At 40.9% G+C, this 18,439-nt stretch overlaps 1 protein-coding gene across 1 annotated transcript in view; it reads right to left on the bottom strand.

Moving 5' to 3' along the window:
- The window catches only part of plch1 (phospholipase C, eta 1), a 145,775-nt gene that overhangs the window by 83,262 nt on the left and 44,074 nt on the right, over window positions 1-18,439 (bottom strand). Inside the window, exon 3 of the mRNA XM_059651088.1 lies at window positions 1,477-1,623. Coding sequence (XP_059507071.1) covers window positions 1,477-1,623 — 147 coding nt within the window. The remainder of the gene's footprint in view (window positions 1-1,476; window positions 1,624-18,439) is intronic.

The following is an 18,439-nucleotide window of genomic DNA, read 5'->3' as shown; positions in this document are numbered from 1 at the left end:
GGAAAGCAGATTGTACTGCATGGGCTACCACAAGGATCTTGGTCCACAGTTGTTCAAAATGAAAATGAATGATTTGGGTGCTTCGACCAATTCTAACATTTCTAAATTTGTCGATGACACAAACTAAGTGGGAATGCAAGTTGCAAGGAGGATACATGGAGGCTTTATGCATAATTGGCTAGGCTAAATGAACAGGAAAGAACATGGCAGAACGAACAAGATACATGAAATTTTCAACTTTGGTGGAAAAATAGACCAATGGTGAGTGGTTCGGAAGGATTGATGACCAGAGTGACATCTGTATGCATGGTTATGAGTCACTAAAAGCTAGGATACTAGTGCAATAAGTAAGGAAGAAGTCAGAAGATCCATTGGCTTTCATTGCAAGGGGATTTAAGCATAGGAATAAAGATATTTTTCTGGAATTGTATGTAGCCTCCACACCTGCAGCATTGTGTATAGTTTTGATCTCTATCGAAGAATATAATTTCTATAGAGGGAGTGCAATGGATGCTCAACAAGTTCATCTCCAAGATGTTGAAATTGTTTTAAGAGGAGAGATTGAGGAACATGGGCCCCTGTTTGGTCTAGATTCAAATAATTATATGTTATCTAATTTAAATTTAGAAAATTCTTATAGTGCACAACAGGGGAATGTAGATAGGATATTTCACCTGGCTAGTGAGTTTAGAACCAGGCAAGATAGTGGAAAAATAAGGGGAATGCCATTTAAGACTGAGGAACTTCTTCATTCAGATGGTTATGAATCTTCACCTTAGAGGGCTGTGGAAGCTCAATCATTGAGCATGTTAAAGGCATAAGTTGACATTTTTCTCGATATAAGTGACATCAAGGGAAATGGGATAGCATGGAAAAGTGAATGACCAGCTACGGAGTAAGTGAGCAGACTTGATGGCTTGTCTAGCCTACTCCTGTTCCTATGCTCTGTACATTAAAATTTTATCCAATTATTTTAAAATGCTTTTTTAAAATTTAAACATGGTTGTGGCTTTAAGACGGCTTGATTTTGTTCAAATGCTAGGCATTGGAACATTTGTCCGATGTTTTGAAAAAATGTATAAGCGTCTATGAAGCAGCAATTTAATGTTTCTGACCAATTAAACCTGTGCTTATTTCACGCAGTACAGAAGTTATGGTCTTCCAGAATACATACTATTCCTTGTTTTGCATTCCATCTCTTTTAAAGTTCTTTCAAGAATGTACTCATTTATTCTAACAATTAAAGCAGATTATGCATGTAACAGATTTTTGCAATGCAATTTATTCAGTTATCTGCACTGTTTTCTGGTTACTGCGTAAATTTTGATGCAAGGTTTGCAAATTGCTTGTCTATTGTATCAAACTAAAATGTTTTAAAAAAATTTTCAAGCACATGGTATTTAATTCTATATTTACTCATGAGTTTTAATAAAAGTACTGTACAGTAATTGAAAAGTAGAAGCAACATGTTCTTACTTTTTGCCTTCTCGTTTTTCCTTGATGGGCGCCATCTAATGCAGGTCCGGTGTTCGTCCAGGTAGAAAAGTCGAACCAAGCCTCTGCTTCCACTTTTTAGCTTAACCATTTGGGTCCCTGACTGCATTACACTCATGCATCTTTCCACTGTCAGAGAAATCAAAAAGGTCAGCCATAGCCAATTAGTAAGAACAAACAAAAGCAGTTTTGGTGTGTTACATCTCAAACTACATGAATACTTTCATCATCAGCAAATAGTTCTATAAAGAATTTTCTTTTGTGGAAACAATTAAGATGGAAGGAAGAGCTGCATGTAATAGCATTACATTTAGTTTGCATAAGTTTCATAACACTTACCAAAAATGGTGCAAACTCCCAAAGTAGGATTTAATTCAGTCACTTCAATCATGAATATATAAAATAAATTACATCAACTTTGCATTGAAATAGAAAACTCAACATACCCTTTCATATGAAAATAAAGAGTCCGAAGTAAAAGTTTTATTTATTGGTACATTGAAGAAAAAGACAGGCATGCAATAAATGTCACCTTAATGTACCTATAAATTGCACCTATAAAATTTCAACATATGCCATATTTAAGATGAAGGAGCCATATTACATAATGTACAATCACAAACAACTTATAAAATGAAACTGATTTTAGTTCATTAAAAGCAAGAACTAAATCTAATCTTGATGTCTGTTATGTTACATGTGGGAAATATCAAATTCCTGAATTAAAATTTCTAGAAAGAAATTTTTAAGTTGTACCTTCATAATCTATTTTAATTATAAAAATACAAAAATATCCAAACAGCCTAAATAATTGAACAAGTATCAAAATCAAGACTTCGTAGGCATCTAAAATTATGTTTAAAAGTTATACAAAAACACTTTAAATTTGGTACATGTCCGTTCTTTGTTGAGTTTGTTATGTGCATGTGAAAGCACTCACAGAAGTATTTTCAACAGATGCAGTGAACATTTTAAATTTTGCAAGATATTGAATAAATGGACACATTTTATTCTCAGCATTCCTAATTTACATGGTTCCATTTCTATACAGATAATGAAAGTTAATGAATGCTTTTCAGGCTGTGCCAAATGATATTAATCTATTTGCTCCAATCTGAATGTCTGTGGGGCAGCAACATAGCAGCCCATACTTAACAAAAGGAAGGACAATCTAGCTGGGACTCCAGGTTTTGCCTAAAATGAATTTATGTTAGCTGTCCCCGTTTGTTCCGCTTGACAATAACTGATTTCGTTTATCAAAACAGATGCTGCTCAATCTCTGAACAGTATGACCCACTAATCCACTGCAGGGGCCTATCCTGACATTAATTTAAACACCAAATCTTGTTTTGTTATATACAGTAGCCTAATTCTACAACACATAAACATTAAGGTCTTATATGTTTGCAAATGTGTGTCTCTCTCTAATGTATTGCTATACATCATGGATTTATAAACATTGTTCTCCATCATGCGCCCAAGAAAACAAAGCCCTCCCACCCCAAAAATCCTGACAAGTCAATCTTTTTACATTTATATGTTTGATTTACTGCATTTTGAAGTTTGATCTTATGACCCTAGGTGTTTAGAAAGAGCTTTTCGTAGTATAATTGCTTCTGTGGTTATAGAAACAAAGAAAGACATGTGTCTGTGAAAATGTTACATGATCTCAGCTCATCTCAAAATGCTTTGCAGTCAATGAAGTACTTTCCAACGTGGGATCACTGTGGCAGTGGAAAATATATGATATTGGTTCAGAATATCAACACAATTTAGGAGTAGTAGTTTGAAATACATGCAAGTTAAAAGCATGATTTAAACTTTGTGGTCCAAGATTCCATGGTGTTGTACTTACCTGGCTTACAATGGCATCTTTTAAAATTGATTAAATCACAGAAGGTATTGCATTATAGTAATATAAAACAAAGAACTGTGAATGCTGGAGTTCTGAAACAAAATAGGAAATTGATGGTGAAACTCAGCTGGTTTTGCAGTATCTGTGGGGAGAAAGCAGAGTTAACATTACACTCCCAGTGACTCAGAACTGCAGATGAAGAGTCACTAGCCTCGAAATGTTAATTCTGCTTTCTCCCGACAGATGCTGCCAGACTTGCTGAGTTTCGCCAGCAATTTCTGTTCCTGCTACATTACTGCCCTTTCAACAAATTCTGAGAATTGTCCAAGACAGTTTTTTTTGACATTTTTGAGTATTCTTTATGGTGATAGGCTTCTTTAGGGTACATCAAAGATTCCTCATTATGTAGTCAATAAGTGCAACACCACACAATTCCCTTATTTACAGTCATCAAACTGTACAGCATGGAAACAGACCCTTCAGTCCAACTTGTCCATATGGCCAGATATTCTAAATTATCATAGTCCCATTTGCCAGCATTTGGCCCATATCCCTCTAAGCCCCACCTATTCATATACCGATCCAGATGCCTTTTAAATGTTGTAATTGTACCAGCCTCCATCACTTCCGCTGGCAGCTCATTCCATACACACGCCACCCTCTGCGTGAAAAGGTTGCCCCTTAAGGTCCTTTTACATCTTTATGCGATTACATGTCATACACATACCACTCCTAGAACAACAGTCTGTATTTCTCCTTTGGTGTAGGAAAATATCTCAGTGTGCTTTACAGCATAATACAGAAAACACCAAGCCACCAAAAGTGATAAGAAGGATGACTAAAAGTTTATTCAGAGGAGGTACAGTCTTAAAAAGAGGTAGAAACTTTTAAGGAAGCAAATATAGAGCTTAGACCAAGAAGACTGGAGACAGAGTAAAGTGACAGAACAGGGATGGCACCAGTGTTCAGTGTTCATGGGACATAAATTTATAGAAGTGTGTAAGGCCTTAGTAAAATAAAGGTTCCAGTTCTGAAGGGATTTAATCATAAGGATTGGGATTTTAAATGAGGAGTTGCTGGACTGCAGGGATATGTAAGTCATTGATCACAGGAGTCACAGGGAATTGCGGCTTGATACAGTTTAGAATACATAAAGCAAAGTTTTGGATTAACTCCAGCTTATGGAGGATGAAACATTGAATGTTGGTCAGCAGTAAGGCAACATCAGGGCAGATGAAAATTTCAGCCCATTTCTCTCTCAGCTGTATGGCCATGCAACTGCACAGACGATTCCTAAACACCAATCAACTTGCAGACACACTAACCTCTGGTTAATTACCAGGAATATAGGCTGCTGCAGCAGATTGGCTGGGACACAGCTGACAGTATAGAGATAACAGTAGATAGTTTTTGTAATAAAGGAAAAGTTGTCTCAGAAGCTAGGCTCAGTATGCAGTAGGGTGCTAATGTGGCATTCCATCAGCAATCAGGAATCCAAATGACTGTTGCAATTTAAAACATTTAACAGGATTCTGAACAATTGTATCTTTTGTGACTTAGGTACATATTAGGCTGAATTTTAACTGCATCAGGCAATACTGTACTGGAAAAGGTATCAAATTCAGATGCAGATGCATCCTGTATTCGTATTCTCAATGGTATTTTGAGCATTAAAAAGTTGTGTGCCTTAAACATGATATTTTACATGATTCATTTATTTCACAGCTAGATTGCCCTGACAATATAAATACAGCTAAAAAGAAAACAAATCAATTCTGTTTTCTCCTAAAAATAGAACAAAATTAAATACGCTCCTGATTAAGCACATTGCACTTTAAACTGAGAACAATTCTTGCAAGATTGTGAAAAATGTAAACATCGTTTTACTATAGAGTACAGAGAAATCCTTATTCATCTGTCTAAAGTAGGAACTATCATCTACCATGGATTAACTTTTGACTTGATTGGAGCAACAAACAAAACAAATGATTATTTAGTAGTACAAGAACAATTAACTTGGGACATTTGATGAGGAGAGAGAAATCTGGTAACACTCAATGCAGTTGAAACACTATCAGTCTTACTGCATTAAATATTTTCATTTTGAATGGCATTCGAGTTCTCAATTTGGCTTGATTATTAGGGAGCACAACACAAAATTCACCCGTTTAGACATCTCAGTGCACATAGCATCGCTGTTAAAGGGAAAGTGGGGAAAGTCAATTCGGAATAATCAATGCTTTCATTTCTTCCAACATCAAGGGTGCAATTGCATCGCCCTGGATTTTCATGGACGTTGGCAAGAAGGTTGGGAAAATATAGTGAGAATGAAAGATTAAATGGAGCCCATAAGAAACAAACAGGGTAAACTGCTTGTTGAAGCAAACGGTATGGCAGCGGTACTAAATTAATATTTTGTTTCTGTCTTTAACAAATTAGAAGATGGTGATAATTGATCAGTTGAAAAATTGTCTTGCATAATGATAGACAAAGAAGAGTTGCTAAAAAGGCTGGCAGCACTTCAGGTAGACAAGCTTATAGAACTGGATAGGATACATCTTGGATTGCTGAGAGCTGTATAGGAGCAAATTGTGGAGCAGTTGACATAAATTTTCCAGGTCTCCCTCAACACAGCATTAGTCCTGGACTACTGGAGGACTGCAAATGTGATGGTGTTGTTTAAAAAAAAGGCAAAGGATTACCCAGCAAACTACAAACCAGAGATAGTAGGAGCTGTAGATGCTGGAGAATCTGAGATAACAAGGTGCAGAGCTGGATGAACATAGCAGGCCAAGCAGCATCAGAGGAGCAGGAAGGCTGACGTTTCGGGTTTAGACTCTTCTTCCGCTTCACACCAACGGCAAGAAAACTGACAGAATTGATATACTTAAAGAAAAAATAAGTTAATGCCTGTCAGTCAACATGGCTTTGTCAAGGGCAGGTCATGTTTGACAAATTTAATTGCATCCTTTGAAAAGGTGACACAGGCAGTGGATGAAGGTAGAGCTGAGGATGTTGTATATTTTGATTTTAGGCAAGTTTTCGATACAGTGCCACACAGCAGGTTCAATGGCAAAGTAAAAACGTTGGGGATTGCTAAGCCCTTGACAGGATAAATTAGAAGTTAGCTAAAAGATACCAAATGGAGGGTAGGTACAGGTGGGCATTTCTTAGATTAGAGACAAGTTGAAAGTGGTGCTCCTCAGGCATTGTTAATGCGACCCTTGCTTTTTCTGATTTAGATAAATAATTTAGAGATGGGCATTGATTCTAAATCAACAATGATTCAAAATCTCTAGATGATTCTAACCTTGGCAGAATAGTGAATTGTGACACTGAACAAATTCAGAGAGACATTGATATGTTGGCCAAACAGGCAGACACCTGGCAGACGAATTTCAATGTAGGGAAATGTGAGGTAATGCATTTTGGTAGAAGAAACATGGAGAGACCATACAGGTTCAATGGTAGTGATGAGGGATAATAGGGAAAGAGGGCCATCGGGTTCAAGTGCATAATTCTCTGAAAGTGACCAGGCAAGCTGAAACGATTGTTAAAAAGGCTTATAGGATCCTTGGGTTTACAAATAGAGGCATAGGAAAAAGAAGCAAGGAAGCGAGGCAGCTACTCTACAAATCATTGGTCAGACCACATTTGAAGTATTTTGTTCAGTTCTGGGCACCTTTTTTTTATTTTAAGGAAGAATGTTGAAGCCTTGAAGACAGTGCAAAGGAGATACCCAGAATGAGGGATGTTAGATCCAAGGAAAGATTAGAGAGTTGGGCTCGTTCTCTTTGGGCAGAGAATATTAAGTGATGACCTGATTGAGGTGCCCAAAATTATAAACAATTTTGACAGGGTAAAGAAGGATGTTCTGTTTCAGTAGTTGGATGTCAATAACTAGAGGCACAATTTCAAGACTGTTCACAAAGAGTTAGGAGTGAGATGAGGAGAAGCGTCTTTATTCAGGGAGTTGGCGGATTTGGAATGCATTGCGTGAGAGTGGTGGAGGTAGATTCAAAAGAAAACTGTATATTTGAAATGATGAATTTAGAGGGCTACGGCGATAGGGCTGGGCAATGGGACTAGCTGGGTAGATGATTCGTGAGTCCAAATAATGCAGGTAGCCCAACAATGCCATTAGGGTGGAAATTGCAGGATTTTGTCCCAGCAAGTGAAAAAATGGAGATACATTTCCAAGACAGGATGGTGCGTGACTTGGAAGTGAACTTGCAAGTGGTGATGCTCCCATGAATTGGCCCATGATGTCCTTCTAGATGGTAGTATTCACGGGTTTGGAAGGTGCTGTCTAAGATTCTTTGGCAAATTTCTGCCAATAGTACTTACTGCTGCTACTGAGCGTTGGCGGTGGATGGAATGGATGTTTGTTGACGTAGTGCCTATTGAGTGGGCTGCTTTGTATCAAATGGTGTTGAGTCTCTTGAATGTTCTTGGTGTTGCACTCATCAAGGCAAGTAAGGAGTATTCCTCATACTCCTGACTTGTGTCTTGTAAATGGTGGAATGTTTGGGGAGATTGAGGTGAGTTACTCACTGCAATATTTCTAGCCTATGAAATGCTCTATGAAATGTTCAACGTTAAACCTCACAATTTGGATAATGGAAAATTCAGCAGTGATAATGGAATTGAATGTCATGGGGCGATTGTTAGATTTTCTCCTATTGGAGATGGTCATTGCCTGACATTTGTGTGATGCAGATGATACTTTCCAGCCCTAGCCTGGATATTGTCCAGGTCTTAGTGCATTTGGACACAGACTGCTTCAATACTTGAGAGTCATCAGTGGTGCTGAACACTGAGCAATCATCATCAAACTCCACTTCTGACTGTATGATGGAGCTAACATCATTGATTGAATGAGGTGAAGATGTTGGTCTAGGACAATTGCTTGAGGAACGTGTGTGGGGATGTCCTGGAGCTGAGATGACTGACCTCCAACAATCACAACCAAATTCCTATGTCTTAAACATGACTCCAACTAGCAGAGTGTTTGCTCCTAATGCCCACTGACTTCAGTTTTACTGGGGTTCCTTGATGCCATGGTCAAATGCAGCCATGATGACAAGGGCTATTACTCTCACCTCAGCTCTGGAATTCAGCTCTTTTGCGTGCTCAAACCAAAGCTGTAATAAGATCAGGAGCTCAGTGGTCCTGACTGAATCCAAACGGGGCATCACTGAGCTGGTTATTACTGAGTAGATGCTGCTTAATAGCACTGTTGATGACACCTTCTATCACTTTACTAATGATCGAGAGTAGACTGATGGGGCAGGAACTGGCCAGATTGGAATTGTCCTGTTTAATGTACCGGACATACTTGGGCAATTTTCCACATGGCTGATAGGTGCCAGTGCTGTAACTGTAATGGAACAGTTTGACTGTGGCAAGTTCAGGAGCATAAGTATTTAGTAATATTGCCATGCCTGGCATTGGCTCAAGCTTCACATCACTTTAGCCTTTTAGCAAACTGACTTTGAAGTACAGGGATACTAATGACTTGCATTATTTTTGCATATAGCTTTGCAGGAACACTCATAGAATGCATCTTATGGCTCAAACCATCATTCATTAGCACTGGCTCACTTTGTGCTTATTTGGAGGCTGTCAGCCTCTGTGACTTGCATTGTTTTTAACACACAGGTAGAGGCAGGCAGCTCATCATGTTTGGAAGCACCTACCGGTCAAAAAGTGGTAGACTTGTTATTGCCTGGTACCATGCTCCGTGAAAGTCAGCCTTACAGCTTATGCAGGAGAAACAGTGTATGTGCCTCAACTGAGTTAACTGACTCCCTCATCTTCTCCTTGCCTTGCTGCTGATGTTGAACCTGTGGCAAGAGAGATGGAGTGCAGGTACACGTGCCTATCTGGCAGACACTAAGTATGCTGGACATCATTGTCCAAGGTGATCACCAACCTCTCTATGGAGATAATCAGACGCACACACACTGCAGCCAGTATAGTGCTGGTCATAACAGTGGACCTCATCATCCTTTGATCCAGTTTACTGATCTCTGACACCATTTCCTTACACTACTTTCAATTAAGTTTTTCCTGTGACACAGCAGTAACTCAGGTTATTATCTTGATCCTAACCAGCTGTATCTGGTGGCATGGATTCCTTTGGTAATCTTCAGATAAGGTACTGCCCTCTTCTTCCTCACTCTATCCACCAGCACCTCTCAGTCCATGAGAGCAAAATGGAGTGCCAGCTTCCCTTTCTAGACCCTTCATGGTGACAGCCAGGAACCACACTGTGAAATCCAGTTTTTGACATTTGAAGTGGTGTCCAGCTGGGATTTCAGAACTCCACTGGCAGCATGTATACCAACAAGGTCCCAGCAGCAGTCAGCGTTCTGCTTCTCCTGCTGCACAATTCAATGAAATAGGCACCATGGAGCCCAAATCCATAACTGATGATATAAAGAACAGAATCACTGTGAACCATGGTAGACCAGGCACCATGAATCTCACTTGATAAAACACTTCAACTGAAAAATGGGAAAATTCAACCCCAAGTATTTTGCAAACAATTAATGGTTGAAGATGGAAACTGGCAGGCTAATTTAACAAATATCCTCTTCGGTAATAATTCCCAGAAGCTGCAGAGCATATACTTAGTTTACTTAAGACAGAAGATATTAAAAAAAAACTTATGCTCCTGCTTCCAAATAATTTCGTATTAGGCATTTGTTTCAAATGGAAGAGGTTAGATTGTTAAATGATTCCTTACTTATTATCTAATCTCTAACACACAAAGAACGCACAAAATGGTATCAACATCAATAGTGTATAATTAAATACATTAATAATAAATATATGCATTACAGTTCCATAATCCATATTACACACAAAAGGTAAGCCAGTTTTGTTATACTCTTTGGACTACAGGGAAGTATTTCAATAAACTGGCATACATTTTATTGCCCCACCACAAGATCACAGAGTACATCCCTGATCAAATTTGACAAATGTGCATTGGGCTACAACACTAACCACTGAGATGTCACATCAAATTCACTTTACAAATACTTCAACACTAAAGCTACAAACAATGCTCTATTTTCTCACACAGTATGCACATTTACCAATAAGAGCCCATGTTCAGCCGCATATTCTATATTTTTGCTCTAAAAATATATCAATCAAAAATCTGTGGCCCAAGGAATTATTCTTATCCTGCAAATCACTAGCATTTGAATGGTAGCAACCAACCAAATTTGACAATTGTCAGATATAATTTAACATTAAAACCTTTTCACCGTACAGTTTGCTGTAACATATTCACAGCTGTCATGTAGAATTCTATTCAAATAAAACACAAATACAGCAGAGAGTCCACCTTTAGAAATATATTACTGGTGATCAGAAGTAGGTTTGTCACAAAAAAATTACTTAATCACATAAAATCATTCTGTAAAGTTGCTAAATGATACTTAATATATTGGTAACAAAGTGTTCTATTTAAAACAATTGAGTTTTTTTTTCATAAAAATTAAATGAAACACAAATTGAAAAATAAATCCCCATGCAAATGATGGTTTGGAATGATGATTCTAGCTGAGGTTTTATTTTGTGATAGATTTGCATTTTTATGAATTGAACACAGTTTAGTACAATGCAATCAATTTTTCAAAAGGTGCATTATTTCAAGAAAGCGCACTGAATCATTTCAATTTTCTTAAAACAGGATTACTGTCATTTCTTTAAACAGTTACATAGTCTCCTCTCATTCAAAACTAAAATTCTATCAAACATTGCATTTTACAAAGTACAAATTAATCATAATTAGGAAGTCAAACATATCATGTAATATTTAGATGATTTGCATTAATATAGAAATCACAAAAATGTGACCACAAATCATTTAAATTAATAAGCAATTGAATTTTGGGAGGAAATTTTACTAACAGAATTGGCATACTTGTCTCTATACATAAAACATTTGGTGAAAATAGCTCAATTATTGAAGACACTTGAAGGCTGATTACTCTCACAACCAAATCATATCTTTTATTAAACAAGTTAAAGAGGTGCTTTTGAAGTATTTTGATTTTACTATCTTAAGTGACTTACCATTTAGCATCCTCATGGTAGTCCTTAATTAGGTCAGTTTGTAAAATTATCCTTGGATGTTGTAGAAACATCACTATCTCTATTAGGGCTAAGATTCTTATAAAAATCCAGGTCTGCCATTTCTTTCACGTAAGTGGATTAGTCACTAGATTTCCTTAATAATTTCACATGGAGCCCTCCCATTTACAAACCTCAGTGCTCTAAGTTTTATTAATAGACTTCGTGCTGTGTAACATTCCATGCAAAGACTCTAATCTGAGAGATCAAGATAATGCCATTCATAGAAGAAGGTCTTCATTTGGAGTGCTGAAATACTTGCTGTGGATTCCATAGATTTGTACTTGAAGAGAACTTCCTAACAAGCAAAAAGCTCAAAGCAAAAAAAGGAAAATAACATAATCAGTGGATGTTTCCGATTGCTAATCCTGGAAAGATGCACTGGGTGTGACTACAAAGAGAAACAGCTATGTACAGTTGATGTCGATATGGGATCCTAATGATACACAGTGTAAATTCACAGCAGGGAAATGCTTGGAGTGAATAGTTTGATTAAAGTTTTGTTGTCAATAATTTGGCTATTTAAAGTGAACTCAAAAGGAAATTATGCAAATAATATCACACTCAGATTGTCATTTCCACCAACCTAGGAATTTGCTAAACAAATACCTACAATAACTTCAATAATATTAATATTTCAGTGTGTTCTTCACATGTTACTTCATCCAATATGTATTCTAGATCCTGAAAAAATCTCAAATATTTAAAAGGCTAATTTCCTACAGAAACATCAATCATGCTTTGTACGATTTCTAAACAAGCAATCAAATCTGCTGTTCGTATTCATACCGTTGAATATATTTTCAGCTTTACTTAAATTAAATCTTACATTTATCAGACCAGTCCTGGTGCCCCGTCAGATTATTCAGAACCCTTTCGACTAAATTGCCAAAGGTGCAAATATCTGACAGTACCATTATCGTCAGTTCATTGAAAGAGTGGTCTGGCACAACTTCGAAGGCCAAGTAAGAATTAATTTTATCTTTATGATATAATGGAATTGAGCAACATGGATTTTTAAAGACATCAAACACACATGGGTGCAATTGAATTTAAAGTGTCCATCTGCTGAAGCCCAATGAATTTTCCGTTACTGGAATCACGCAAAAGTAAATGACAAAAAACAAGAGTAAAGTGTTCTCATCTTGTACAAAATTCCAATATCTATCAGGTGCAGGAAACTGTACATTTTATATTTCTTCACTCAGGCAGCTAGCAGAAATAACATCAATTTTCAGCAATTTCATAGCACAAACCCATATTCTCCTACTCTTATCACCAGGCTACTGCTTCAACATACTGACCTGATGCTTCACCTAAATTTGCTTCATGTTTGTCTTTTGATCTTAATTTAAAATGACACAAACAATTTGGTATTAATGATGTGACCATACCACAATTTAGTCATTTATTGGTGGTATGTACCTTAAAAAGGAACATAATAAAGAACATAGATAATAAAATGTGAGGCTGGATGAACACAGCAGGCCAAGCAGCATCTCAGGAGCACAAAAGCTGACGTTTCGGGCCTAGACCCTTCATCAGAGAGGGGGATGGGGAGAGGGAACTGGAATAAATAGGGAGAGAGGGGGAGGCGGACCGAAGATGGAGAGTAAAGAAGATAGGTGGAGAGAGTGTAGGTGGGGAGGTAGGGAGGGGATAGGTCAGCCCAGGGAAGACGGACAGGTCAAGGAGGTGGGATGAGGTTAGTAGGTAGTTGGGGGTGCGGCTTGGGGTGGGAGGAAGGGATGGGTGAGAGGAAGAACCGGTTAGGGAGGCTGAGACAAGTTGGGCTAGTTTTGGGATGCAGTGGGTGGGGGGGAAGAGCTGGGCTGGTTGTGTGGTGCAGTGGGGGGAGGAGACGAACTGGGCTGGTTTAGGGATGCAGTAGGGGAAGGGGAGATTTTGAAACTGGTGAAGTCCTCATTGATACCATATGGCTGCAGGGTTCCCAGGCGGAATATGAGTTGCTGTTCCTGCAACCTTCGGGTGGCATCATTGTGGCAGTGCAGGAGGCCCATGATGGACATGTCATCTAGAGAATGGGAGGGGTAGTGGAAATGGTTTGCGACTGGGAGATGCAGTTGTTTGTTGCGAACTGAGCGGAGGTGTTCTGCAAAGCGGTCCCCAAGCCTCCGCTTGGTTTCCCCAATGTAGAGGAAGCCGCACCGGGTACAGTGGATGCAGTATACCACATTGGCAGATGTGCAGGTGAACCTCTGCTTAATGTGGAATGTCATCTTGGGGCCTGGGATGGGGGTGAGGGAGGAGGTGTGGGGACAAGTGTAGCATTTCCTGCGGTTGCGGGGGAAGGTGCCGGGTGTGGTGGGGTTGGAGGGCAGTGTGGAGCGAACAAGGGAGTCACGGAGAGAGTGGTCTCTCCGGAAAGCAGACAGGGGAGGGGATGGAAAAATGTCTTGGGTGGTGGGGTCGGATTGTAAATGGCGGAAGTGTCGGAGGATAATGCGTTGTATCCGGAGGTTGGTGGGGTGGTGTGTGAGAACGAGGGGGATCCTCTTGGGGCGGTTGTGGCGGGGGCGGGGTGTGAGGGATGTGTTCCGGGAAATACGGGAGACGCGGTCAAGGGCGTTCTCGATCACTGTGGAGGGAAAGTTGCGGTCCTTAAAGAACTTGGACATCTGGGATGTGCGAGAGTGGAATGTCTTATCGTGGGAGCAGATGCGGCGGAGGCGGAGGAGTTGGGAATAGGGGATGGAATTTTTGCAGGAGGGTGGGTGGGAGGAGGTGTATTCTAGGTAGCTGTGGGAGTCGGTGGGCTTGAAATGGACATCAGTTACAAGCTGGTTGCCCACCGACTCCCACAGCTACCTAGAATACACCTCCTCCCACCCACCCTCCTGCAAAAATTCCATCCCCTATTCCCAATTCCTCCGCCTCCGCCGCATCTGCTCCCACGATAAGGCATTCCACTCCCGCACATTCCAGATGTCCAAGTTCTTTAAGGACCGCAACTTTCCCCCCACAGTGATCGAGAACGCCCTTGACCGCGTCTCCCGCATTTCCCGGAACACATCCCTCACACCCCGCCCCCGCCACAACCGCCCCAAGAGGATCCCCCTCGTTCTCACACACCACCCCACCAACCTCCGGATACAACGCATTATCCTCCGACACTTCCGCCATTTACAATCCGACCCCACCACCCAAGATATTTTTCCATCCCCTCCCCTGTCTGCTTTCCGGAGAGACCACTCTCTCCGTGACTCCCTTGTTCGCTCCACACTGCCCTCCAACCCCACCACACCCGGCACCTTCCCCAGCAACCGCAGGAAATGTTACACTTGTCCCCACACCTCCTCCCTCACCCCTATCCCAGGCCCCAAGATGACATTCCACATTAAGCAGAGGTTCACCTGCACATCTGCCAATGTGGTATACTGCACCCACTGTACCCGGTGCGGCTTTCTCTACATTGGGGAAACCAAGCGGAGGCTTGGGGACCGCTTTGCAGAACACCTCCGCTCAGTTCGCAACAAACAACTGCACCTCCCAGTCGCAAACCATTTCCACTCCCCCTCCCATTCTCTAGATGACATGTCCATCATGGGCCTCCTGCACTGCCACAATGATGCCACCCGAAGGTTGCAGGAAAAGCAACTCATATTCCGCCTGGGAACCCTGCAGCCATATGGTATCAATGTGGACTTCACCAGTTTCAAAATCTCCCCTTCCCCTACTGCATCCCTAAACCAGCCCAGTTCGTCTCCTCCCCCCAATGCACCACACAACCAGCCCAGCTCTTCCCCCCCACCCACTGCATCCCAAAACTAGTCCAACCTGTCTCTGCCTCCCTAACCTGTTCTTCCTCTCACCCATCCCTTCCTCCCACCCCAAGCCGCACCCCCAGCTACCTACTAACCTCATCCCACCTCCTTGACCTGTCCGTCTTCCCTGGGCTGACCTATCCCCTCCCTACCTCCTCACCTACACTCTCTCCACCTATCTTCTTTACTCTCCATCTTCGGTCCGCCTCCCCCTCTCTCCCTATTTATTCCAGTTCCCTCTCCCCATCCCCCTCTCTGATGAAGGGTCTAGGCCCGAAACGTCAGCTTTTGTGCTCCTGAGATGCTGCTTGGCCTGCTGTGTTCATCCAGCCTCACATTTTATCATCTTGGAATTCTCCAGCATCTGCAGTTCCCATTATCTATAATAAAGAACATACTTCAGTTCTGAAAATAGTTTATCAGGCTTAACCAGTCACTACCCCAGAAAGCTACATCCAAACATTAGTTTTGAATGTTGTTGAAAAGAGAGACATGTTACTAAAAGCAACAAAGAACCGTCTGTCCTAGAAATTTTTGACATCTTTCAACATCATTCACTCCCGTAGCTTTCATCCACTGTAAAAGTCTATTGACATCAAATGATGCCTGAAAATTGAGACAAAAAAAACTGCATATGTTGAAATCCAAGGGAGACAAACAGGAGGCTGGAAAAACTCAGCAAGCCAGGCAGCAACTGGAGGAAAAGGGGAGTTGATGTTTTAGGACTGCAGAAGAATAATACCCAAAACACTGGCTTCTCCTGTTCTCCAGATGCTGCCAGGCTATTTTATGTCAAACCCACTGTCAAGTAAAGTGGAGTCTTATGGGGGTCAGTGTGATGTGGGCCCTGGTGAGATTTGGGAAAGGATTGAACAGAAAGTCCGGCAAACCCCCCTCTTGACATCATGAACATTTCGCTATATCCTTTACGCTTTTGTGGAGTGCTGAGGCAAATTTTTCACTAGACAGTGGCAATTTGCTAATTAATGGGGATTAAAGGGTTAAACATCTTATTAATAATGTAACTCTTCTGATTAATATTCCATAAGACCATAAGATATAGAAGCAGAATTAGGCATTCAGCCCATCAAATCTGATTACGGCTGACATGTTTCTCAAGCCTACTTTACTGCCTCTTCCCGTAACCCTTGGGCCCCTTGTTCAGCTTCTTTTCTAATCAAATGCATCAGACTAACTTGAGATTGAAAAGTTTTGATCTGGAAATCGGAGCATGTATTGGACAAATTCAGCTTGCTGCTGGCTGAGGAAGCCTTCGTGATGCTCAGCACCAAACAGCATGCCAGGGTATAATCCATGAGCATCACTGACATGCACCCTTTGTCCATGGACAACAGCACTTCACATTTTCCAATCTTTCATTACCCTCATGGTCCCTCTCCAATGCTCATGAAGACCACTCAGGAAATATAGGCTCGCATTGCAGGGCACACTGCATCTTGAATTGGAAGGCTGTAGCACATCACTTTGCATGTAGGGACCGGCACACAGCTTAAGGATTAGACCAGGCTGCGTGTCAAGGAATTAGCATTTGCTTTTTAATGCCAGCTCAATTCACAATTTCCTGCATGCTTGCAACATCCCTGCCTTGCTTTACCTGTTAGTGTGTTCAGCCAGGGTCAAATATTCTCAGTGTTGCTGTATTGATGTGATCCTTTGCACAGACACACAGATAGGCTGCTTATCATTCATGATCTGTCCAGAAAGTGGAGAGACATCCTGCTATGCGACACATTGAAGCATCAGTCTAATACTTACAGCATATGCTAGTTGCTACCATTCAACCAAATGGCCACATTAGAAACTGGATGGCGCCAGACATCAGTTCAGTCAAAGGGGGGAGCAGCTGTCAATTGAGACCCCCAGTAGAAACAATCAGCGGTACAGTCCACATAAGGTCAAGTGGATTGACCATGATCAGTTGTCAGCTTAAAATGGTCACCATCGGGGATTCTGTCCAAATGCATCCAGGTAGTGGGCAACTGTCAGTTGTCCGGGGCCGACAGCATCACAGGGGAAGCATATGATATCAGTTGAGGAGCTTCAAAGATAGTGGATGGTGTCTGGGCCATCATTTCTTGGGCCTGCTCATCAAAGTTGGTCACAGGAATAAAGTGAATACAGTCCTCAAGGTAGTTCATTGCCTTCTAAGGAAGTGCAAGGGGCAGCCTGTAGGAACAGTGGGGAGATCACTGCCAAAAGGGATGAGAGATTTTAATCTTGCAGGGGGGGAGGGGTAATGGCAGAGGCATTTGTGGAGGTGGAAATTGTACAAGTAAAGCTAGACGGGTATGGTTGGGGGCTTTGACAAGTAGAAAGATGGAACATGGTAGGCTGTGGGGAAAGAGATTATTGTCCCTTGTCTCTACATGGAGAGCAAAAAGGAGCATTGTGGGCACCATTAAAGGTATACCGTTGGTGTTCAGGGGGCAGAGAGGACACTTGGAGGTAAAGCTCCATATAGGGAGGAATGGGTGGAAGTGTGGTGTCTGGGCAGAGTGAGATGAAAGGGCACATAAAGGTTCTGGTGGATACTGGGAGGGGTTTGCTGTTAATGGTGTTCTCTGTGAGCTGCATTCCTGCTTTCACTTTCTCTAATTCTACAATGCAACTGAAAAGTGGCCAAAATGAGCAGGTTCAGTGACAGATGATGGGCAAATGCATGGAATCTATATTTGATGGGCATTAGGCAATTGAAAGGGCAGATTTATGAACCACCGTTTGTAAACTCATTTGTTCCACTTCATTTGCAAACATTTAATTGCAGAAATGCAATGCATGTGGACTTGATGTGCTGGTGCATCAAATGCTAGTCAAAGGTGGAATGCACCATGCCATTGGTACTAGCCAAACTCACATTGTCATCTCAGTGAAACAGAAGCTCATAACAATAAAAAAAGACAGGCCTTGCATTGATGTTAAAGTTCTTAATCGGAGTGAGGAAAATTTAGATGGTATGAGACAGGAACTTGCAAAAGTTCATTTGAGTCCAAAGTACGCAGATAAAAGGACAAATAAAAAGTGAGAGAGTGAAAGTTCAAAGCCATTATTTTCCTGTTACAGTGAAGGGCAAGAGTAGGGAACAATGGTTGAATCAAGATATTGAGGCTCTGGTCAATAAGGGGAGGTCAAATGT

Source organism: Stegostoma tigrinum, chromosome 14 (assembly GCF_030684315.1).
Source record: "Stegostoma tigrinum isolate sSteTig4 chromosome 14, sSteTig4.hap1, whole genome shotgun sequence".
NCBI lineage: Eukaryota > Metazoa > Chordata > Chondrichthyes > Orectolobiformes > Stegostomatidae > Stegostoma > Stegostoma tigrinum.
This window is presented reverse-complemented; position numbering and strand designations above follow the sequence as displayed.